The 25,149-nt window shown below is 37.5% G+C and overlaps 1 protein-coding gene across 9 annotated transcripts in view; it reads left to right on the top strand.

Moving 5' to 3' along the window:
* The window catches only part of KDM6A (lysine demethylase 6A), a 151,432-nt gene that overhangs the window by 87,820 nt on the left and 38,463 nt on the right, over window positions 1-25,149 (top strand). For 5 of the 9 annotated variants that reach the window (XR_009485499.1, XR_009485500.1, XM_059840013.1 and 2 more), the window contains exons 7-17: window positions 4,465-4,519; window positions 7,278-7,312; window positions 10,852-10,945; window positions 15,674-15,800; window positions 18,394-18,492; window positions 18,837-19,056; window positions 19,618-19,752; window positions 20,194-20,349; window positions 21,010-21,105; window positions 23,008-23,112; window positions 23,696-24,091. Coding sequence is in view for 7 of the 9 variants with exons in the window: in XM_059840013.1 (XP_059695996.1) it covers window positions 4,465-4,519; window positions 7,278-7,312; window positions 10,852-10,945; window positions 15,674-15,800; window positions 18,394-18,492; window positions 18,837-19,056; window positions 19,618-19,752; window positions 20,194-20,349; window positions 21,010-21,105; window positions 23,008-23,112; window positions 23,696-24,091 (1,518 nt within the window). In the remaining 2 variants the exon portion in view is untranslated. The remainder of the gene's footprint in view (window positions 1-4,464; window positions 4,520-7,277; window positions 7,313-10,851; window positions 10,946-15,673; window positions 15,801-18,393; window positions 18,493-18,836; window positions 19,057-19,617; window positions 19,753-20,193; window positions 20,350-21,009; window positions 21,106-23,007; window positions 23,113-23,695; window positions 24,092-25,149) is intronic. The other 4 variants (XM_059840018.1, XM_059840015.1, XM_059840016.1 and 1 more) reach the window with 2 other exon arrangements.

A 25,149-nucleotide genomic window follows, 5' to 3' on the forward strand; every position in this document is an offset into this window, starting at 1 on the left:
GAGAGCAAAAGGTCACCTCTGAGCCTCCTCTTCTCCAGGCTAAACAACCCCAGCTCCTTCAAACGCTCCTCACAGGGTTTGTGTTCCAAGCCCCTCACCAGCCTTGTTGCCCTCCTCTGGATGCACTCAACATCCTTCCCAAACTGAGGGGCCAGAACTGGACACAGCACTCAGGATGGGGTCTCATCAGCACCGAGTACAGGGGAAGAATGACCTCCCTGTTCCTGCTGGCCCCACAATACTCCCAAAATATTCAGAGTGTAGCCATAGGTCGGCAGCAAGGACTGAGCTGAGCTTTCTGTGCAGCCTGGGCAGCTGTGGGGGCTGGAGACTGAGTCCTGGCACGACCCCGGCTCAGCTCTGCGGCCGCGCTGGTGCTGCGGCAGTGGCGCAGGCTCCCAGGCATGCCCGTCCCTGTGACGTTCTCCTGCTGCTGGCAGTCTGTCAGGCTGTTAGCACAGGAATAGCTGAATTCTGATGTTGCAGAAATAATGCATAAAAAGTGGAGGCAAATGGGAGTGTCGAGATAGCTTTGTGAAAATCACTGTATAAGATATTGGTCAGTGAATTCAGATGCAGCCTTTTTATGGGTTGCAAAAATACAGCTTGTGTGATGTTTCTGTTTGAAAAACATTTTTCTCTTAGAGCTTGCAGAACAAAAGATTTTTCAGAACGCACTGCTGCTATTCAGTGTATTTGTATATGTGGTTTTTATTCCTTCTGTCCTCCAGCATGTTTTATTTTTTTCTCCTATCTGTAAGTTGTTTTTTTTTTTTTTAAATGTTATACAAAAGTACCTGAGTGTTTACACTACATAAACCTTTCTGTTCCGAGCTGAATTTGTTCTGAGCTCAGAAAGCAGTGGTGAGCAGCAGGATGAGCTGCTGTAGCAGCACATGGAGTGTGTCCTCCCCTGACCCTCTCCCCTGGTCCCAGAGATGCCTGGCAAATGGAGGCTTGGCACCCTGCCCCAGCTGGTTACACAAGGCTCTCCGTGTCCTACTTATCTGAACAAAAGCTGCTCTGAGCAACACGGGCATCACACCTAGGTCACACAGGCAGAAAAAGCCATCTCCTGACAGAATTTTACTGAGTCATGATGGAGCTTTCCTTCATGGTAAGTCGGTGAGGATTGTCAGGTTTCAGATGATGGCTTGCCTTGCTTGCTGAGTATATGCAGAGCCGAGAGCTATTAAACTTGATGTCACCCTGGAGAGGAGGAGGGAGTAGAATCACTACAGAGGTCTCAGGTTTGCATGTAAACAGAGACAGTACTGAAAATCTTGCACTGAAAAGGGTTCCTTTTGCCTTTGTCATTTATTGATTAAAGAAACAACAAAACCTTGGGTACTTGCCTGTTACGTTTGAAAGCATCGGTGTTAATTCTGTGAGAGAAAGCATGTTAAGTTACCTAAATCAGCATCAGATTACTGTTACTTTACTACCAGACCTAGTGCTTTCATCAGTTCTCTTTATACGGAATCCACTGTACCTCTCATCCTTGGAAAGGTTATCTTCGGAATTGTTTCCACAATCAGAGGCAAGTCAAGGACTCCAGAGTAGATGGAATGGGCTGCAGATAACTCTGCAATTACAGATGGCTACAAATCAAGGTTATTTAGGGCTTGGCTGATCTTAAAAGTCTTTTCTACCTAAACGATTCTGTGATTGTGCCTTGAGCCGAAGCCCTTGAGAAGAGCCTGTTAGTTTTTAACATTCAGAACGCTGCCTTCTAGGTAAATCCTCTTACTGGGGATTTGAATTTCTATAGACTGCTGTCTGCCTTGAGGTATTGTGTGTCGTCTCTGAGCTGCAGCGGCCTCTCCTGCATAACAACTATTCCACACAGCAGTAGCCAGCTCAGTGCTGCAATATTTGAGAGGGGTGCAGATGTTTGCCAGCCGCTGCTGTTGGTTGCAGAAATGGAAGTTGGAAATTATTACTATTTTTTAAATTTTTTGATGCTGGTAATTGTGATTAGTGGATCTGCATTTGAGGTTGATGTGCTAGAATGTGTGCATGGGGGTTTTTTTTGTCTGATTTTGGGTACTTAACGGGGAGCTCTGTATTATTTATCCGGCAAGAGGTGTAGGTTTGCTCGTGTGTGTGCATTTCAGAGGATCTTGGTTTGAAAGGTTCTGGGGTTTCTGTGTATTGCTTTTAATTGTGATAACTGTCTAGTGCAAATGGTGTGTTTTTCTGTAGTTACTGGCTTAGGTTTATCAATTTCTTTACCATTTGTAGATTAGTGAACAGTGTAAACAGAAATTTACCACACTAAGAAATTTTTCATAATGTGGATTTTTGAATTTCAGAAGTTGGCTACTGCAGCAGTGAATATTTAATTTTTTAGGAGGCATTGCTGAGAATATTTCTGCTTTTTTTTTTTTTTACTGTATAGCACTTGATACTATTGGCATACTTATATATTAAAATGGTTAGCTATTCTTGCATGGTTGCCTGCTTTCTCTCAGTGAGTCTCACTGCAGTAACCCTTCAGAAGAGCTGCTACAGAACAGTTGTCAATCTCTTTTCTTTAGATCTGCTTATTTTTTATAATAGCATTGCTAGGTAAGAGCAAATCTGTTCCATTCTGCTTTATCTTTCCATAGTAATTGTAAGTGATGGTGCAAGATGACACATCTATACAGGAAGGATTTTGTACCTTTTAGATCAGTAACACTCAATTGTGAAGGCCAGAGCCTTTTTTATTCTTTTGTCAGGCAAAATGCAATTTAAGATAGAACATTTTATTTTTATTTAGGCTTTTTTTTTTAAAAGTTGTCTGCTTAGTAGAATCACTATGGTAACAGACTAAAGGATGTCTCTGAGGCACTCAACCTGCATTGCAATGTAAGTGAGGGGAGACTGTGAGTTGTCTGCCTGCTGAGCAGTAGGGAAAGGAACAGACAGCTGAGAAATAAGCTAATATTTAATATTTGTAAGCTATTATTTAATTCTTGTGCTAAAGTTAAAAAGTTATTTTACAGTGTGAGTCCATTGGTTTTTGTGTTCTCTTCTGGGGGGATGTTGCTAAAGTGATCATTATAAATCACGAATTTGTGTTGTTATTTAACTTGTGTTTGGTTCATTTTTAAAATGCTGTTAAATGTTACAAATAATCTTGATATAGGGAGTGAGGAGGAAGCTGCATCAGGGTATATTAGAGCTTACGGAAGTGTCAGCATTCTTCTATGTCTTGTAATGGATAATACATTAATTTTGAATATTTTGTCCCGATTAAAATTAGGGTTTTTTGGAAATGTGATGGTCTGATAAAATCTTACACATCTTAGAGGTGTGTTTTTTATAGACATACTGTACTCAAGGAGTTATTATGACCATGAGGAAAGTTAAGTAGCATCTAATAGCTCTTGAGTACAATACAGAAAGTGTAGCACCTATCCATTGATACAGACTTTTTTTCTTCCCAGCTACTGCAGTAGGCTCCCAGTGCCACCTAGTTTGGCCTCCTGAATAGTTTGATCTAAATTACAATTTTATGCTAAGAAAATAAAGTATACTGAAGTGTCATGTTTTGTGTATTAGAAATCACCTGACCCTGTGTTTTGTAAGCAACAATATTAATTAACAGTAGAATTTCATAGGGTGACTCTTAGGCCCCTGTGTTCCTGGGCCTTATTCTCTGTAGAGCTAATATGTCAATTAAAATTTCACACCCTGTGGGGATTTTCTCAAAAGTTTATGGAAAAGCTCAGGCACTGGAGTTTCTGTGCCTGTTCCATTCATTTTTATACACTTGCAGTGAATTAACGGGACATTTGCAGACAGACCTCATGGCTCTGCTCGTGTGACCTTCTTTATAGATGAGTGAAAAACTTACCTCAGAACCTAGAATGTTTTAAAAGGTATTTTTTGTATTCCTTAAAAAAAAGTGATTAAAATTATACAAGCTTTAATGTTTAACTGAACTTTTCTCAACATCTGGAGGAGAGGATGTGAAAGCTTACGACCTCCTTATGAACTCTTGTTCTAATGTTGAGGTATTCATATTAAATTCCTTTTGACAAAAGTTCAATTTTTTAAAAACTTAAAATCACTCAGTTTGTAGGGAGAGCCTTTTTCTAGATGGATTGAGTGCTAAGTATTTATCTCCATGAGGCTGTGAGCTGGTGTGTCTGCTGTCCCTGTTGTGTGTATAAAAACTTAATCTTCCAATTTTGACCATTCATTTGATGCCTTCATTATTTCAGATGCAACCCCAGTTGTTTTATGAAGATCTGTTGCTGTCTTACATTCCTGGAAGCATTGAAGCGGTTGCAATAAAAAAAATTTTACTTTCCTCTAGTAAGCAGTTGAACAGAAATTGAAAACTGGTTTTTTTAAGACACATGGTAAAATGCAGTATTGATTTTCAAGTACAAAATTGATTTGCTCTTAGTAGTTTGCCCACGTGCTAGTATTACTTTGTTTGAAAAGCAAATAATTCTTTTTTCTTTCCAGCATTTTCAGTTAGCTTTGATTGACTGCAATCCCTGCACTTTGTCTAACGCTGAAAGTAAGTAACCAATAAGTATTTACTTTGTTGTGGATCTTTTTTAAAATCTTATGCTTGCAACTGTATGAATTTTGAATGAACCAGGTCTTCAAAATCAAAAGATTTGGTACTGAGAGAAGGAGACTACAAAACCTGTCTCCCTCTGTCAGTGGAGAAATATGTTCCAGTGGAATTGTGGATTGTTTAAGAAAATGGAATAAGTAAAAATTGAGACTTAGCTTATTCATTACTCTGAAGGCTTGAATTCTGGAGGAACTTGCTATTTGACTGCTTTTTATAAACTTATAAACCTGATGCTTGTACCGTGGCACACATTTAATACCAATTATTTTAAAGTTTGCATCATCTTAATAGTCTATAACTTTTCAGTGATTATTTTCATGCCATTTAAATTTATAGATCCAAAATTCAGCATCAGTCTTACTGTAGAAATAAGAAAAAACCACCATATTTGATTTTTTGTTTGGTTTTTTTGATACCAGCTATCTATTAGTCTGTATTTGAACATGTTACTCTTTAGTGCTGTGTGATCTGTCATAGGCAGAATGTTCTGTAAGCTGTAACAGAGTGTCCTGCAGGTATTTATCCATAATTAGTGGAATTGCATGCAAGAGAAAAGATTTGTTTCTCCATGTTTTGGAATCTGTGAGAATAAAAAGGCAGAGGGTTGTGAAGGAAACTATTCCTTCAGTTTTTAAGATACCTTCATGCTTGAGCTTAACTTGTTCATGTAGAGCTTAAGTTACCTACCAAGTCTCACTTCAGAGGCATTGGATATAACATTTTAAAGCATTTCTGTAAAAGCTGGACAGGATTGTGAATATTGTATCAGCAAGGTAGTGAAAGGGAGTTTGTTCACGTGGCTGAAACCCCTGGCTGTATCAAGGAGCCAGCTGTGCTTCAAGGCTGTCTTCAAAGCTTTGTCCCTTATCAGCAACAGGCACAGATAATTTTGTAAAAATTTGCTGAATTCTCCCAGAGTCAATAGGCTTTTATTACTTTTCTACCAGACATGTGATTCTTTATTGCATTTCTTGTTTGTTCATATTCTTTCTCACAAACTTTATCAGTTTTTAGTGAACCTCTGAATTTCTGGCAGGTTTTCCTAACCCTTCCCCTCCAGTCCCCTCTGCCCCCAGATTTGTGTAGAGGGCTGGCCCCATGGAAAGGCTTCAGTGCCTGACAAACCCAAAGGAGGGAGGGTGAAGAGCACTGAGAGGTGCTTGGCCAGGTCCCACTGTGCTGTTCTGGGAGGAGAACTGATCCCTCTGCCCAGCCCCAGGGTGTTGGGTACCCTCACTAAATGCTCCATTGAATTCTCCCCCTTGCATTTCTAAGGGCTGGGTGAGTATTACACTGAGTGTGTTCCCAGCAGAAATGTTTGACTACTAAGCATCTCTTCTTCCTATTTAGGCAGTCTCTAATCTGACACCTTTAATTTTCCTTTCCCCTCCAAGGCATTGCTTCATTTTGGAGCTTCACACTGAAAGGGTTTTGTTAGGAGGGGAAAAAATAAGAGAGAGATTTTTTAGATAATGAACTCCTGAAACAAATGCAGGGCTTTTCTTTCATCAGTACAGAGTGAAGTTTGATGATGCAGTGAACATAATGGGTGTGTTCTGTGCCCTTTAGCAAGGAACACAAAAAGTTTATTAAAATTTTAGATGATGCATTTCATTCTGACCTGGTTTCCAAAGTGCACTCGGCTTCCTTCTTTACAGCAGAGGACAAAGCAGTGCACAAAGGGAGATATTTTCCTTCCCTTATGACCCAGAGTGAAACCCTGAACTCCATATTACCTCTGTGTATGGTAATTTGGTGTCACACTTTTCTGTAGCTTCAAGGGAGAGAATCTGTGTAATTGAAATAAATGGAGCTTGGCTCAAACACAGGTATTTTCTTACTTGTAATCCTCACGAACATGGAGCAAAAGTCTGTCTCAAAGGAACTTTTCTTTCCTCATCAAAGCAGAATGTGGATTACATTCATCTCAATTAGCTTTAGCTATCTACCATTCCGTGGATAGTCCAGGTGAGCAGTCCTCAAGTCTTTTCTGTGATGATTTGAGCATTGTGAGGGTAATTTTCTCTCTGCTTTTACTCTTGAACAACCCATTTTCTTTCTCTAGCCAGCAATCTTCTTGCCTGCATAGGCTGCTGCTGGTATTTATGGCATTCTGGACAGTTTGTGTGAGGAATTGAAAATGCTTAACAGTAACAATCAAAATATCACCTTTAATTAACACTTCTGGGTCAGTTTAACAAGGGAAAGACAATTCCTAAAATGAAGAAAACCCACCTAAATTTAAGATCCCATATAAAACTGGCAGTGTGTAACATAATGTTCTGTAACCCAGCTAGTCTGTTTCTTGGCAGCTGAATGAAAATGTTTATTTCTAGCTTGGTTATGTACAGAAAATGCTTCCTGTGTGCTCTTACCTTAGCTTCAAGAGATTTTATTGCTAAGTTTACTGAAAGGTTAATGGACTCTCTGTTTCAGAACACAAATAAAATCCACGGACTGCTTTTCCCAATATCTGTTTGCAGTTTTTGTGCTTTGTTAGGATATTCGTTTTTTGTCAGGTCTGATATATTAAATGTAAAATATCAATGTAAAAAAACACTCTTGGTATCTTCAAAACCTAATTTGTCTTGGGTTTACATTGATAAACTTGAAACATTTTTTATCCCTCACTTCAAAACATTGCAATTGCTGTTGTTCATTAAAACTAATAATTTTGATTTTCCCACTCTTACAGTTCAGTTTCACATTGCCCACTTATATGAAATCCAGGTAAGCTTTTAAGCTCATTTTCATGAACTGTGGTTGAGTTTCAAACTGTGATGTGATCAGTCTGTGGAATTTGGATTGTAGATGCTTTAGTAAAGTTAGACTAAAGTCTTGAATCACTCGAGAAACTTGGCTTTCTTTGGCTAAATTAAAAATATTTTGTGTGTGGACTCTCATGCTATAAAATGGGATAGGTATCTTAATAAACATATATTTATTAATCTCCCAATTTGAATGCAAAAAAAAAATCCCAAAATACAATTTCCAGGAAAATTATTTTATAAGATTCTATTTATATTTAAAAGGTTATATGTAGATTTAAAAAGATGAAGTTTCTCAATTCATTTATATATATTCATGTTGTTTCTCATATAAACACACAGAATCAATCCCAACCAGTTGCCCATGTGCTTTTTAAGTATATGTGATATATTTGACATGAAATTTTCAAATTTAAGTGCAATTTTAAAAGTTTTTAAATTTTCAAATTAAATTGATGCATGTGGCATTAGGGATCTGTGGTCAACAGCAAATAAAGCTGTGTTATTAATTCTGGGTCAAATCCTACCACAGAGCTTTTCAGGTGAATCTTTTGGGCAATTACAGAACACTTCCTGAGAATATAAGGAAATTGAAACCAAGTGGCTCCTGAGACAGCTATGGTATATTTGAGATTTGACTGACTGGTTACATAATGTAGATGTTGGGCCCTTTTGCCACATTTATAGGTATCCTATGAGTGAGAGAGGGATGTGACATGGAAACAAAACCTGTTGCAAATGAAATGGATGACAAACTATATTTTCAGTCAGTTAGAAAGTAAGTGCTGTCTTTTGATGGCACAGTGAAAAATGGCCTGAAGTATTTCTATATAAATAATAGGTATGAATGTGATAAACAGAGTATTTTTCTATTGAGGGCTTTTGGTGCAAAGTTGTATGACAGGACAGAAATCTGTCATCTCAAAGCACCATTAATCAAGTTCATGGATTGTTGTGGTTCTTACTTGGCTACCATCCAGATTCCATTCAGCACATCAGTTCTGTTTTACTCCAGCAGATCAAAAGGAAGTTAAACGGCCCAGGTCACTGTGCCAGGTGTCCTGTGTAAGAGTGTGACCAGTGGTAGTTGTGCTTAAGCTGTGCTTTCTGGCTGACAATTACAGGCAGCAGGAACTTTGTTTTAATGCAAGTCAAAGCAGAAAAGTTTCAGTGCATTCTGCTCTTAGGTTTGGTTTGTCTCACAGTTCTGGTTGGGAGAGGTATCTTGTTTTCTGGAATTTGACAAACTGATAACCAAAGGAGTCCTGGCTTCATTCTGGATATTACCTCTGACACAATGAGAGGGGTTTTGGAGACAGGCTGGTTTCTTGGTTTCTTTTACAGGATACAGTGAAACAGTTTTTTGAACCCCTCCATATACTTGAAAATTATATACTTTCTTCATATTAATGAAAAAGTTAATTAATTTCTTAATTAAGTACCACAGTACTGCACTTCAAATGATGGATTGCCAGTCTCTGGACGAGAGACAAGCCTGGTGCTGATGGGAACTAGCAGTGGTTATTGCTGGTGTCTGATATTTCACCTCTGGAAGTGAGATGGCTGGTACAGTGTCTAAAGAAAGATGCTGGATTGGGTTCTCCTCCCGTTTTCCATTTCTAAGACAATTCATAGTGCAGCCAAACATCAAGGACTTTGGAATTAACATAGAGGCATAAAGTTCTTCCCTGTGAGGGTGGTGAGGCCCTGGACAGGTTGCCAGAGAAGCTGTGGGTGCTCTGTCCCTGGAAGTGTCCAAGGCCAGGTCAGAGCTCTGAGCCACCTCATCTAGTGAGAGGTGTCCCTGCCCATGGCAGGGAGTTGCAATGAGATGATCTTTTAGGTACTTTCCAACCCAAACCATTCTGATTTGATGAAATAAAACCAAATGTAAGCATGGGGACAGGTTCTGTTAGTATTTTAAGGCATATAGGTAATCAGATTTCTAAAGGGTAAATGCTACAACAAATAACAGAAGTAAAATATAATTAGGTCTGGAAAACATGCCCTATTTTAAAAGGCCTTTCTAAAACCTCCTGAGCCTGTAAACATATCTTTTTATAACGTGTGAATATTAGGCACTAATATTTACCTAATTTGACATCTAGACTGCTGCCTCCATTTTCATGCTCTACAGTGAACTTCCGTTCATTTTTTCAACATTCATAGCCATAAAATGCAGATTTTGATCCCAATGCTAAATTTAAAATCTTTTCCTGATTGTTTTTCTTTTGCTGGACATGGATATTTTATTTATTTATATTATTTGTTTTCTTACCAGTTGTCTGCATTTCATGAACACCAATTAAAAATCTTTTCTACCAACTTCCCCTTGTTCCATTTGAAAGTATGTAATTGCTGCTTTAATTTTTCTTCCTGACTAGACTAAGGTTTTTAAATCACCAATTTGTCTTTTGTGATTTTGAGATTTCAAGAACTTGATGACATTTCTAAATTCTACTAGGTATTTAATTGTTTAGCTTTCTTCCCAGTTGTCCCTTCAAAACACCAATACTGATTACTGTGTTCTCCTTGCTTAAAACAAATGTAATTAAGCCACAGTCATTTGCATTTAGGTGGCCCCATTTATTTTAATGCACTCTTCATCTCTTTGCCAGAATGAAGTCTAATGTTGAATTACCTAAAAGCATATTTGTGGAAGAGGAGGCACAGAACTGTGGAACATTTAAAATGCATTCACTTTTAAGCAACTGTTGTTAGGGAATGCAAAGATAAATGCTGACATTACTACCAAATAATTCATCAAATAATTATTGAGAAGTCTTAACCTTTAATATACACAAAACAGCTCATACAGTTCACAAAAGTCAATAAAGACCCCCAATCCTGACCTGGAAATGTTTTTCCTGTACCAACACCTTTTGTATAGGGAATTGAAAATTGAGTGTTTCTAGACTCTAGGCACACCTAAACTATACAGCAGATAATAAGAGGTTGAACCTTCATTATCTAGGCCTAAACCTTTTAATTTTACTTGTGGTGGGACTCTAAGCAGGACAACAAATGTCTGGAAAGAGGCAGTTCAAATATACCAAAGGAAGGAAAGAGGCAAAACTATACCAGCCACCAATTACTGATGATCTTGGTTTTTGTTACAAATTTCCTGGGAGGAAATTGTGTGGGGTTTTCTCAGATGTAGATTCACATTCAAGTATTCCCCTTAAAAGCAGAATATTCTATATTGTAGTGTAAGAAGCATAATGCATGTATGAGGATTTTACAAAATTTAATAATTTGCAAATTTCCCTCAATTATTTTAAGTAGACAGTTTTTATTAAATACTATATTTATGGAAGTTATTCTCTTACCATATATATACGTCACTCATTAAAGCTTTCATATGCACTGTATGCAAAAAAGAAAAAAAATTCTAGAACTTTTTGTCAATGTGTTTGTGTGCTGTCAGTGCTGTGAAATCGTTGCTATTGGTGATCTGTTGTAAGCTCTATGATTAATCCATTTACTTTTTTCCTTTTGCAGAGAAAGTATCACTCTGCAAAGGAAGCATATGAACAGCTTTTGCAGATCGAAAACCTTCCTGCACAAGTAAAAGCAACTGTCTTACAGCAGTTAGGTATGTAAAATTAACTTTTATTTTCCTCTGTGTTTCGTTTTTGCCATCTTTGCCTTCAGCAGTGTTTTTTAAGGCTCCATTTCCAAAGGGAGTCTTAGACACACTGCACATAGTATGTGAGATTTTCACCCAAATAGAACTTGTAGCAGTAGATAATCAAGTAAATAAGAGAGGAGGAAATAATTTTGATTAGACGTACAAAATTAAAAAGCTCTTGTCTGAGATTTTGGGCAGTGAGAGGGTGGTTTTTCAGAGAAAGAGGGCAGCAGTTGGAATTCTGTGTTCTCTGTTCTGCCTCTCTTAGCATCCCTTGAAAAAACCTAAATATTCTGTGTCAGGCTAGAAGAACATGGCAACTGAAAAATTTACCTTTTCTTTCACTATAATCATACTATGTAATAAAAACCAGCTTCTGTAACTAAAAGCTTCCTCCATTAAATAAACCACATAAAAAGTGAAAAGGAATTTTTTTTTAATTGTCGTATTCCATGTTTATAGAAAGCTGATAAACAATTTTTAGCCTAGAATTTCTAAAAAGGGCATAGAATAAGATGCTTTTGTCCTCTACACCATATAAAAGTATTTCCAGAATATTTTGTTAAAATTGTTCAACCCAGTACAGAACTCCTTCATTCACTTTCTCCATGTTCTTCATCTAATTTATTATTCTAAATATTAATTTAGCCTGCTTATGCCCATTTTTTTTTTTTTCCCCACTTCACGTAGTGGTCATTTAACTCAAATTTGTAACTGGCATTAAGTTATGGCCACAGTGCTTTCTTTCTCTGTGATGCAGGTTGTGTATGGATTTGGAGTGGGATAATTTGTGCTCTGTGACAGAATGTCAAAAACAGTGGGCTAATTTTGAGTCATCTCCCTGAAATCACAAGTGAAACTACTGGAGGAGTTTGCTGCAGGACTCTGGGTGTTGCTCTTTTTGCTGTCACAGGACAGTGTTGCTTACATCTGAGTAAGCCCTTGGAATTTTTATTTTTTTAGCTTGGTATTATGTCACCTAGTATAAATTGTCAGCAGTTTCATCCAGAAAGGCTGTGCATCTGATCAGTGGAAGACAGGCTTCTCAAAAGAGCTGACCAGCTCTTTTTCATCTCTGTTTGATGTATGTTGCCACAATGGAAGCAAAGGCACGTGGTTGTATTCATAAAATCCTGCCACAGGTCTCTGTGCTAGCAGTAAGAGCAGTGACTTTGAGAATTGTCTGCTGTCTGAAAACTGGATTAACTCTCTTTATTCAATCAGCATAGGTCACCCAGTTTTGTTCTGTGGGTAGCTTCTCTGTGGAGAAAGGGATAGAGTGGTCTTAACTGGAACAGTGAAGGAATAATGCCTTTTCCTTTGCTCTGCTCTGTTAGCAGTGGTATTTATCAGAGTCTGGTGTTTATCACAGATTTAGTCTTTAGCAGCTGGTAATAAAAACACCTCCTCAGGAAGCACAGTCCGGGTGGTGCACTGCTGCTTAGAAAACATAATAGAAAATACCTGCCATCTGCCAGAATGCTACTTGCAAAACCCAGTCAAAACATATTTGTATTTGTATATTGAACTCTTTTTTTTTCTTCATTTTGACAGAAAAAATCAGTTTGAAAATAGCTTTTGTTTATTTTCTTTCGCTAGTTAATGTTTGTTGAGCCAGATTGGAATTTAGGCAAGTTCAGAGAGAATTACTTGTCTTGTGAGAGAATTACTAAAATCTTTGCTCCTGTTGCTGGTTTCCATAGCTGTGACTGTGTAGGAGAACCCTGTGATTCCCAGATAAACACATACCCAGTTGAGCTGATGAGTGCTGACTGGTTCAGGTAGACATCACAGTAAGATCTTCCTTCCTTCTCTTTGCTGTTCCATTTGCTTTCCAAACAATTCTTTTCACCACTTTGCCCAAAATGACATTAAATTATTGAGACTGAAGATCAAATCTGTCCAAATATTCTTTCTCCAGTTGTATTCAGCTGTTGGATAAAGAAGAGTGTAAGAACAGCATAAACAGCCTAGAGTTCCCAAGTGCAGTCCCAATTCTTTTTGGCTGGGGGCATTCCTAGGTGGTGTCTCTGTACTTGGATGAGGCATCTGAGGTGCTGAAATGGAAAAGAATTTAATGTCTTCAGAGACACTCACATTTACTAAAGAAAAAGTGATTGTCACAAGTTCAGTGTGAGAATGATTGATAAGCATGGAGAAAAAAAGACTCATGAGCTAGGCTAGCACATCAAAAGGGATTTTTTCCAAATCTGTTCCAAATGAGATTGCAAAGATCTGCATAAGAATATGGAGCCCATGTGACGTGTGGACAAGGTCTGTGGTTTGGTTTATCATATTAAAAATGTCCTAGCAGTGGAAAAGTCATCAGTTATGCTGGTTGAGAATTGGAGATAGGTCTTGCAAATGGGAAACTGCACAGCTTAGGGGTTTTCCATCACCTTCTTTATGCACATTCTTCATTTTATGCTCAAGAACAGATCCGGTTTCCCCTGCTGGTGCTATTCTAGTGGAAAACTTTTGTTTGCTCTCCCTTTCTTGCTTTCTGTCTTTTTCAACTCCCTGTGCAGGAAGATAAAATTGGGAAGCAGCCCTTGTTTCAGCAGAGAAGCCCAGATAGGGATTGCTGGTTCTCATTTCTGTCTTCTAGAAATAGACTTGTTCTTTTTTATCAGTGAACCTCAGTAAAGATCTCACAAAGATACAACATGTTATCTTTCAATCCAGCAAGGTTCTGATGAAACAGAAAATAGGCACACAGCTATTCTAAAGATAAAGGAAATTGTTTAATGTCTTTTTTTACCATTGTTCATAATTCCTTTACTATTATCTTTATCTCAAGCTTTGTCTGGAACAGCACCTGATACATATATCCTTAACGTACAGTTACTCAGGTGAATTCCAATAACCAGCCTCAGAGAAGGCTTTTTTTCTTAAGGTATGAGTACTTTCTGTATGCTGAAGAACTTCAGAGGCTTGGGATTTTAATCAAAATCATAGCTTGTTCATTAACTTAATGACACAAAGTTATGTTGTGTGACTGCAAAAATCACTGGGGTTTTTTATTTCTTTTCCCCCGATTAGTAAATTTTTTAGTTGATTGGTTTTCAGTCAAGATAAAAATACTTTTTTCAGCACTGTAACCACTTGACTCCTTACCTGACATTTCTTGCAGTCCATGAAATATTCTAACTGCTTCTTGTGACCATAATTTTCGAGTGATATTTCTGAGACCTCAGGCAAATGTTGTTCAGTAGCTGCGATTTTCTACTGCCTTTGTTAAAGTTTGGATGTTTGCCTTCCATTTGCAGAAGTGTGGTGTCTGTTACCAAGTATGAGCACATGGAATAAAAAAAATGAGCTGTATCAGGCAGGTAGAATAAAAATCATAAAAGAAAGTGTAATTACAAAGAGTGAAGTGAGGCTGCAAATACCCATCAGTTCCTTCTCAGGCCTGTCTGTGTAGTTAAGCTCATCAAAAAGCACAAATTTAGGGTGCTGAATGTTCACCTCTCAGAGGTTTTAAATGGACAGGCAGTGCAGGTGTGTGCTCAACTCTGTCATTAACCAGAATTTTATACAAACCTTGGGTAGTTTATTAAATTGGTGTCTTAGTGTTCCATAAGGGGCTGTTTATGGGTGTGACATGGGCAGTCTTTTGTCACATCTTACATTTTACAATGTTTTCTGAAAAGCAGTGGCTTGTTAGGACAAATACATGGCTATTGAGCAAACAGCAAGACATTGCTGAGCACTGTGGTATGCAGTGATTTCAGCAAGCCAGCTGCTGGCCACAAAGGATTTCCTTGTTTGTACTCATTGTACGAACAGCACTGAGATGGTTTTGTGGCTGCTTGAAGGAATTCCATCTGAGCTTGGAGGCAGATGAGGAGCAGCTGGAGAAAGGTGATGAAGGTGTTGTTTGAAGTGGTAACCAAGCCCTGCATCAGTGCTAGAGCAGAAATGCATTTTAATAGCATGTAAAACATTATTGGGGAGGATGGGTTGTGGGAGGCCTTTAAAGTGGGGATGAATAATTTGTCTAATGTAATGAAAGAAGAAAAGGCATTTGAAAGAATATGACATGTGGTTAGATTAATTTGTTATGTAGATGAGAAGTGATGGCATTTGTCAAGGTGAATGGAAAATACGTTGTATTAATGAGGAGGAAATGACAATGTAAGAAAGATTGAAGTGGAGATGCAAAAATTCTTAGTCCAAATGTAGATATGGGACAAACACAAGGATTTAGAAGAAAAAGAGTAAACAACGTAATATGTAGATAATACACATGTTAAATATATATACAGATAGATATATATATGTGTATGTATAAAACCCATAATTGTTATGTGTGACAGGGAGAATGGTGGCATTTTTCACAATGTCAGGGAAGGTATCTGTGTTCAGAGGAGGAAAGACATTAATATTCACTTTTATAGTAGAAGATTGAGCAGTTCATAATTGTGCTCCTAATCTCTTAGAAAATTATTTAAACCCAAAAAAGTGCTTTAAAACTATGTGAAAGTAATTTTAACTTTGACTCATTTTTGTCCTGTAATTTTAGTATAGAACTTTAAAAGTTTTTAAAACTTCGTAATGTATATGAAAGTGGCTTTATTGCTTGATGTTCTTGCTTCTAAAGAGACACCAATGCTACAAAGTCCTGCTGTGCCAGAGTATTCAATGGTCTTGGGGAATTTCACTTCTCCCATTTGTGGATTGTTTTTGCAGGCTGGATGCATCACACCGTGGATCAGCTTGGAGACAAGGCAACCAAGGAAAGCTATGCTATACAGTATCTCCAGAAATCTCTAGAAGCAGATCCTAATTCTGGTCAATCCTGGTATTTCCTTGGAAGGTGAGCAAAGACTTTACAGACACTTTAACTATACTGGTAAATTTTTTTGAGGATACTCTTTATTGTGAGTATCTTACACTGTTTTTCTTCTTAATCCTGTCAGAGGAAAAATGAAAAGAAAGTACGTATATATCTACTGAAGTCTTAAGTTTTCTGGGAAGTCTATGAAAAGACAAGGTGCTAACATATTTGGGTTGAATAAAGGTTAGAAGTTGAAGTATGTTACCCAAGTGGCTCTGCTTTTTTGTAGTTAATATTCAGTCTACACATTTACAGTAATCTGAATATATCTAGCCTGGTTTTACCTGTTTCTCCCCCTCTTCTTTGTAAATCCTCTCTGAATGTTGTTACTTTTCTTCATAACTTTTTCATAATTCTTTCTCTCCTTATGTTCTCAGAATCTCCCTCCTAATCTCAGTTTTTGCACTGAAATACAAATATTTTCCTAGGCAGACATCCATTTTTAAAGGGCATACAGAGCAATGTATGGCTCAGACTGATCCATTCTAATGTCTATTTAAGTGTTCAGTTAATTTTGTAGCCTTTGACAGTATTTTTTATTTGAAAAATAACATTCCCAGATGTAAATCATACAAATTTGATGAGTTTTTCTGGTCTCCTTTCTAAGAACATTGAGTACTTCACTTAAGCCAGCAGTAACTATTGAAATACTCAGATTTTGGAGAAAGCTTTGATGGCAATTCAAGTCCATATGTGAACACATCACTTCTGTTGAGGAATACATTTAAAAAGAAGGAGGCAGAAATAAAATGAATATCCTAACCTCAGTGTCTTCCAGCTGACATTCTTGGGGAGTCTGGTCACATACAGCTGGAACCCATTTTTGATTTTGTCATGCCAATAATATTTCTCCAGCTGTTCCTGTAAGACAGGGATCTCCAGCCAGCACTGAGTGTGAGAGGCAGAGGGGCAGGGCAAGTATGGAGGAAAAAGGGAAAATGAGCCAGGGATCATCTTGAGCATCTTATCTTCCACTGGGCTGAAATCCTGTTTTTTCTTCAGTAGTCCCATTCCAGGTGCCTTGAGCAAGTTGAGTTCTCAGGCATGGTGGAGCTGGAGTTCCTCCACACATGCAGCTGCTGTGCTCTGCTCTCAGGTGGTCAGGGTGAAGCCTAGGACCTTGCAGACAAAGGGGGACAATTCAGGAAATGGGGTAAAAAATTTAGTGGGAGCATCTGTTTTGCTTTACAGGGAGGACTAGAACAAAAATGTTTCTGTGCTCCATTTCTCCAGTCCAGTCTCTGGCAGAAGAACAGGAGGGTTATGGGGTTGTGCATTCCCTCTTTTTTCCTTCCTTATGTATTCCCTTGTGCTACTCCTCTGCTGGTTGTCCAAACCAGATAACAAGTTGGTCAAAGCTATCTTTCAAAATACATCACCACCTCCCTTGTCTCCCACTGCAAAAACTCCATCTGCCAAAGTTTTGTGGGGGCCTGATGTTAGTGCCACCCTACTGAGAGGCTTTATGTGTGTGATACCCAGGCAGAGTGAAACATGTTTGTTGGACATTGGGCTACATTGTCATGAAAACAATCTCCTGAAACACCGTATTCAGACTTAATGGATGATTTTAGACAAAGTAATGCTATGTTTTATTGTATTCATTTCCTAGTGTGCCTCAAAATTACTTGAAAGAGTGTAGTATGTTTGACAAACCTTTACCTGTACTGTTCTGTTTGGTTTTTATTATTTACTAGAATAAATTTTCTATTGTTATTTATGTGTTTTGAGAGTTGTCAGTTTCTTTTCCAACAGGGGAAAGTGGTTACAAACAATACAGGAGACAGTTATTGTTGGTTAAACTAGTAGATGATAAAGTGGATGATTATTGTTGATTAAACTAGTTGATAAAATAGTAGATCCATCCATATATAGATGGATATTTGATCTTGGCTTTATTTGGAGCTTTTAATTTTAGAACTGTAGGTATCGTTCTATGTGGGATAATTGTAGTTCTATTTAATACCAGAATACTTTTGAATTTGTACATGAGGAATTAAAGTAAGACATAAAAAATACAGAATCACACAACCTTTTACAAAATTTGGTGCTCTATATATGCAGTACAAGTAGCTGGTTTGTTCATTACTTAAATATGATTGAGATGCAAGAAACACTCATAAAAAGCCTCCCAGGCAGTCAGGGACCATCCTGGTTGAGTTGGTCAGTATCTTTCAATAATTCTGTTTTGTAGAACATGAAGTTTTATAACCATTTGTTTGATGAAATAGGTAACTTAATTGTTTCACTGTAATGCTATCTGTAGATAAATACTGTTTTTATTGACTGATAAGGTATCACCAGTGAAAGAAATGCAAGTCTATCAAATGTGGGATGACTGTTTTCCTTGCAAATGTAGTAATCCAGGGTTTAAGTAGATTTGGGGGGCTTAAATAAATAATTAGTAATACATGTTGAGATGTTTGAGTTTGCTTGTGCCTGGCATTCAGAAACAGCAAATGTTGAGTGTGTATTTGCATGACTTAACATTTATCAGATCAGTCTTGGTAAGCCATGCTCAATGATTACCTTCTGTAAATACTACCAAAGTTCTTGTTTTTTCTTCTCCCAGGTGCTATTCAAGTATTGGGAAAGTTCAGGATGCCTTTATATCTTATAGGCAATCTATTGATAAATCAGAAGCAAGTGCAGATACATGGTGTTCAATAGGGTAAGAATGATACAGGGTAATACAATGATATAATTCCATGCTAATATATATAAATAAAGAATATCAGCTTTTTGTGAACTCAGGAACTGTAAATTTTTTATTTATACACCCATGTTGTCAGACTTGTCTGATTTGAAGTTTAAATAATGAATTAATATTTGCTTTCTCAATGTTTTAAAATACCAAAAATGTTACATACAATGTTAAAGGTTTATATATTTATTCTTATAACTGGGGTTTGTGTGCCCAGATTTATTAAGGGGTTGGGGAGGGATATGTATATTTGAGTTTCTTGTGCCTTGACTTTGTTATTAATTCTCCACTTCACTAATCTTTCTATTCAGTGTGCTGTACCAACAGCAAAATCAGCCTATGGATGCTTTACAGGCCTATATCTGTGCTGTACAATTGGACCATGGCCATGCTGCAGCCTGGATGGACCTAGGCACACTCTATGAGTCCTGCAACCAGCCTCAGGATGCCATTAAATGCTACTTAAATGCAACTAGGAGCAAAAATTGTAGTAATACCTCTGCACTTGCAGCACGGATAAAGTATTTACAGGTAAAACGAATGTTTTAAGCAGGGGAAATGCTCTTCAAACACACAGCAGAGGGGAGGGGAGAAGTCACACACGAGCTTAACTTGCAGTTGTTTGTGGTGTGTTTAACCTGTTTTCATGTGTACTGTAAGCATATCATAGCCTGTAATATTTTATTTCTTCATTTTTAAGTGGAACTTAATTCCTTATAAACCCTATTTTGCACATTTAATCAAAGCATACTGTTTTACATCATTTTGCTTTTTTCTTTGTATTTGTCTACATTTTTAAGTTCTCATAACATATAGTGAGAATACGCAAGACACTATCTTTTACTCTTGTTTGCAATTTCAGAAAAAAGGAATTATGAGACCTCTGAATCCAGAGCTCATCTTTGTTCTGATTCTCACAAAGGTTTATATTCTGGTTACCCTCTTTATACCTAGCACCTTTCTAAACCCCAAAATTTTAAATCTGTCCTCTCTTTAAGACATAATTAGCTACAGCATTTAGGAAGATTTCATGGACTTGCTCTTACTAAAGTAGGCTTGTGTTAAATTTGCTTTTTACATAATTTTTCCTAGGCTCAGTTGTGTAACCTTCCACAAGGTAGTCTACAGAATAAAACTAAATTACTTCCTAGTATTGAGGAGGCATGGAGCCTACCAATCCCCGCAGAGCTTACCTCCAGGCAGGGTGCCATGAACACAGCACAGCAGGTGAGAAGTTGGGTTATGTTCTGCAGGTGCCCAGCTTTAAGGGTTCTTTACAATCTGTAGTGGTCAAGCTTATTTTATTGAGCACAGGATTGGCTTTTATTAAAAGAAGCCTTTGATTTATTTGCAGAGGGATATTAGATCAAGGAGCTCCCTGTAATGTGGGAGAAATATGGGGGTACCAATTTAGAACCTTTGTGGATTTTCATGATTTTAAAAGATTTCATCTTAAATAGAAATGCTGCAGTGGTTTAATAATCCCATGAAAGGTACACATTCCTCCATTGATGACCATATGGAAACTGATTTTTCAGTTATTGAGATCAGCTTCAGAATATCTACTCGGCCCTTTTAATGTATGTGGGCTGTTAAAATTATAAAATTGAAAGGAAAGCATTAAGAATATATAGAACCATATTTTTGTCTTCCTTCTGTGATTCTTAGGCTTGTAAACCTCATCATCCAAATACTGAACCTGTACTAGGCCTCACTCAAACACCAATTTCACAGCAATCCTTGCCACTACACATGATTCCTTCTAGCCAAGTAGATGACCTGACCAGTCCTGCCAAGAGGAAAAGAACATCTAGTCCAACAAAGGTATATTTTCTGATGAACTAGAGCCCCCTACCAAAATTATATGGAAAATATGCATTGAAATGATACAGCATGCACAGAATTTGTGCTGTAAATTTTAATCCTTTGGCATCAAGGTGGGGAATGTTTTTAGAAATTTTAAAAAACATTTTTTCAGTGGTGTGTTTAATCAGATTGCAGCTTAGGCAGGAGGTGCATAAGGGCAGTGCACACTGGTGGCACTATACTGCAGTTGTAGTTGTGTCAGTGAGGGAGTACAGTTGTAGTCTGATGATTGAGAGGGAGACAATCATGTCATCCTGTCTATTGCCTTTGCTTATATTTAGAATTCAAGTGTTTCATCATCATGTAATAGCATTACAGTAGATAAAGTATTCAGTTTTAAAAGTAGCATACATTTAAGTTAATTGCATTATTTGATTTGTTTGTTTCTCCTTATGGTATTAGGTATCATTAATTTTTTTCCTCAGACTACTCTGATACTGTTGGGAATGGTAGAATGAGACTTGGTTATTTTAGTACATTCTTACTATTACATATTTTTATATTATTGTTCTTGAAACAATTACTAGTTCTTTCATAAATAAGATAAAATCTAGATAGTAAAAGAAATTATGTTGGCCCTTTGATAGTCACACATTTTAATGTAACATTTTCTCTCAGAATACTTCAGATGTTTGGAGCAGTGGCCATACAGTGTCACATCCTCCTGTACAGCAACAAATTCATTCTTGGTGCTTGACACCACAGAAATTACAGGTATGTATGGGAGATCTTCAAAAGCTCTGTTCAGTATTTTGTTTCTTTCCTTCTTCGTTTGAAGAAAATAAACCTGGGACACGTTCTGGTTTCACGTTCTTTAAATTCACTGTAAAATACTTCCCAGGGTATAGTTCAAGTTCTAATATTTGTGGCCTCTCTATGTGAGATAAGTTCTAATAAACTAAATGATCTCTAGCAGAAGCTGAACATGCATGAATTCTATAATTTAAAAAGTACATACAGTAACTTTTTTCTTATGATGTTTTAAAGACAGATGTGCAAATTGTCACACCTGTGTGCAAAGTGAGTTTTGTGACTTGCTGTAGTGTGGGGGATACTGAAAGAGGTGTGGAAGTATTGTTGCAGTATCATCCCTTCCTCTGAGGTTGCTTCTTGTATCAAATTGCATAAACAAATAAGCACATCCTACAAAATGATTACTTAAATGAAATCTGCTGCTGCTTTTCTGTATTATGTGTCACCTAATGCAATTATGTGAAATGCTAGATTTTAGTTTGGAAATCTTATTTTGGGTGTTTTTTGTCAGGAAATTTTCATTAGGGCATGCAGTGAGTTCAGCAGGAATTCCATATATTGAAAATCAGACACTGCTGGAAAATTTTACCCATGCATTGCACATGCTTTGGATGCAAAAGGAAATGGAAGGGAGCACAGTGCAGAGGCAGAAAGCATTCTCATTAACTGAGCAATATTCCCCTCAATTCCAATATAGTTCTTCTGCTGTTTCTCTGTCTGAACAATATTGGCTTTATTATACTGTATAATTTTCCCTCCCTCTTTCCCCTGCCTCCCCACCCCTTTGGTTCTTCCTCAATCATTCTCTCTCTCTCTCCCCAATCATTCTCATTTTTTCTCTCTGCTTATATTATATTTGACTACTTTTTCCCCTTTTCAGTCTCACCTTTTTCCAGATCCAACTTCCTTCTCTCAGCAGAGCCTCATAGGCCTCTCTTGAGTACAGTAGACTGGATGTGCTGGCAATAGCTTGACAAGGTTCCAGCACATATAAAAAGGAAGGCCAGAAATGTATGATGCAAGAGGAAAGTGAATAAAAAAGCCTTTATTGCATCTTCAAAGTTGGCCTTTCAAAATTGGCAGCTCAAAGGCTGGATGAATATGGCATGTTACATATGCATTCATGTATGTGTGTGTGTCTGTGTATATATATTATTTATTGCACTCCCCTCCAGAGGGAATTCAGAATGGAAGGTACTGTTAATCCAGGGATTTTGGCATGAACCATCTTCATCTGCTTTTTAAGTCACACCACTTAGTAGCAGCAGACTTACTGGTAGAATGTTGCAGGGTGTTGAGTGTTTTTAAATGAGTAAAGAGATCAGATTTTTTGGTAATAGATACCTAAATTTATCAGTTGCAAACAAGATCAATATCATAACTTAAGATACTGCTCTTGCTAATTAAATCATACCATTTTCTGGGTTTTTTTTTTTTTAATTTAATTTCCAGGAGAAGTTTTCATGTGTGCCTATAGGTTTAATTCACTTTGTGATGAACAGTATTAATAAAAGAATAGCACAATACAGAAAGGTGTTAAAATGCACATAATTATGATAAGAATTCTATATTATCATACTTGAATGTAGTTTTCTTTTATGGTGCCAGCACACTTAATTTTAGTGTGGCAGTAATAATTATACACTCAAATAATTTACAGAGTCTCTTTAGTTTTAGTAACTCATAATAAGGTTTGTTTGCAAGAGAGTGTATGGAAAGATGTTTGAGTCTGTAACAGAAATCTAGATTATTTTTAGCTTTTTAAGTCTTACCTTCATGGATACTTTTTAGTATTTTATGCAAGAAAGTTATTAAAAGCCCATGCAATTTTAATGATCATGAACCACACTGCTGTTTTTTTAGCACTTGGAACAGCTGCGTGCAAACCGAAATAATCTAAATCCAGCACAGAAACTTATGCTGGAACAGCTGGAGAGTCAGTTTGTCTTGATGCAGCAACACCAGCAGGTGAGAGTAAAAATATTTTTCTTACCTACGACACTTTTGTCAGTATTGGAGACTGTTGTGTTTCTAGAATTCTAAAGAATTTCTGCTGTACAGAGTTGTCGTGACCTTTGCTGCGTTATGGTAATTTCTTTTTGGATAAAGGACAGTTGTGGATTAGTGGTTGAAACATAATGAGTTCAGCCATGTTTTATTATAGGGCAGCTGGTTAATGTAAGAGTTTTTAAGCCACACTTTCAAAGTAATGTGAGTGGACATATCTAGAAGCAGTTCTGCTCAAAAACACTTGGCTGTAGTAACAGCTTTTCTCTTGTCCTGTCATTGTTCACTTCTCTCTCCCTCTCTGTCCAGAATCAGCAGTAAAACATTCAGACTGAATGGCCAAGAAAAAAAGTGTGTTGATAGTTTTACTTAACATTTACTCAGCATTTTTATGAGCTTGACAGTTCTCAAAAGCAGCTGTGAAGATCTTAAAATGAGTATAAAATTGGAACTGACCAGTGCAGTAAAGTACACAAACCTTGTATGACCTTTCCTTTCTCAGTTCTGCAGCCAATGTTGTTGTGCTTTGTTCATGTTCCATTAGATGAGACAAACAGGAGTTGCACAGGTACGATCTACTGGAATTCCTAACGGGCCAACAGCTGATTCATCACTGCCTACAAACTCTGTCTCTGGCCAGCAGCCTCAGGTTGCTCTGACCAGAGTGCCTAACGTCGCTCAGCGTGGAATCCGTCCCGCCTGCCCCGGGCAGCCTATGGCTAATGGACCCTTTCCAGCAGGCCCCGTTCCCTGCAGCACAGCAAGAACGCTGGGTAGTACAGACACTATTTTGATAGGCAATAATCACATAACAGAAAGTGGAAGTAATGGAAACGTGCCTTACCTGCAGCGAAACGCACTCTCTCTACCTCATAACCGCACAAACCTGACCAGCAGCGCAGAGGAGCCGTGGAAAAACCAACTATCCAACTCCACTCAGGTACACCTTCAGTTTGCTCCTAGGGTGCACTCAGGAGCCTTCCTGGGCAACTCACTGCTGGAAGGTTCTCGTTTGTAAAAGCACATTTTCCTTAGAGTTGATGGCATAGATTCAAATAAAACATGGGACAAACCTGCACGCTATTTTATATTGTTGAAAATCTTTATGTTAAGTGAACTCCTTTCAGGGTAAAGGGAATGATCATAAATCAAAGAGTGCAGTTCCATAGTACTTTTGTAGAAAAGAGTTTTAGAGGGGAATAATTGTACATCTTTTTGTTGCTTCTTTAATGTGAAATGTTGTGATTTTGTTTTTCATGTAGGAGGAATGAGCATATTTCATGGGAAGCTCAATGTTGTAGTTATTTTTGACATTACGTTGTCGCCATGATGTAATCACTACCATATTTTGTTTCCATGTGATCTTTAAAAAGTAATACGTAGCACTCAGCACCACAGGGTTAGTTGCAGAAAAATATTATGATGCCAGTAAGAATCCATAGGGATTTAAGTGTGTTAGTAAGAGTGTTTTGTGTATGTGTGTTAGAATTTGAAAATGGAGCATTTTTTTAATTCCAGCCTGAATGTCTTTCTTCCAAGACAAACCTTGTGGGTGTAATGAAGAGTTCTATAGGAAAATACCATAATGGTTTAAATCATTTTTACCAGAAGGGTTACACAGTTGATACAATGTTGTCTTCTCCCTCAAAACTGACTGTATTTCTTGTTTAATTAGTATTGCATGTTACTTTAATGCTGAAGAATTGACAGTGGGCTTACATACATAGATACTTAACTGCCCATACACTGCAAGAAAAGGCTGAGATAACACTGGAACACTTTGTGTAAAACGTGATTGTTCCAAACTAAAACTCCTCTTATGATCTTCAAAAGTTTTCTCTAAATAAGCAGTACCATTTTTAAACATGGCAGGGGCATTTGGAGCCTGTGCACCTTACTGCCCTTGCTTAAATTAGAATTCACATTTGTATTTTTAATGTATAAAGGAAGTTCTTCATTGTTGTGCAATTGTCCATAAAGTGGGCAAGTAATAATTGC

This window comes from Haemorhous mexicanus, chromosome 2 (assembly GCF_027477595.1).
Source record: "Haemorhous mexicanus isolate bHaeMex1 chromosome 2, bHaeMex1.pri, whole genome shotgun sequence".
Classification (NCBI taxonomy): Eukaryota; Metazoa; Chordata; class Aves; order Passeriformes; family Fringillidae; genus Haemorhous; species Haemorhous mexicanus.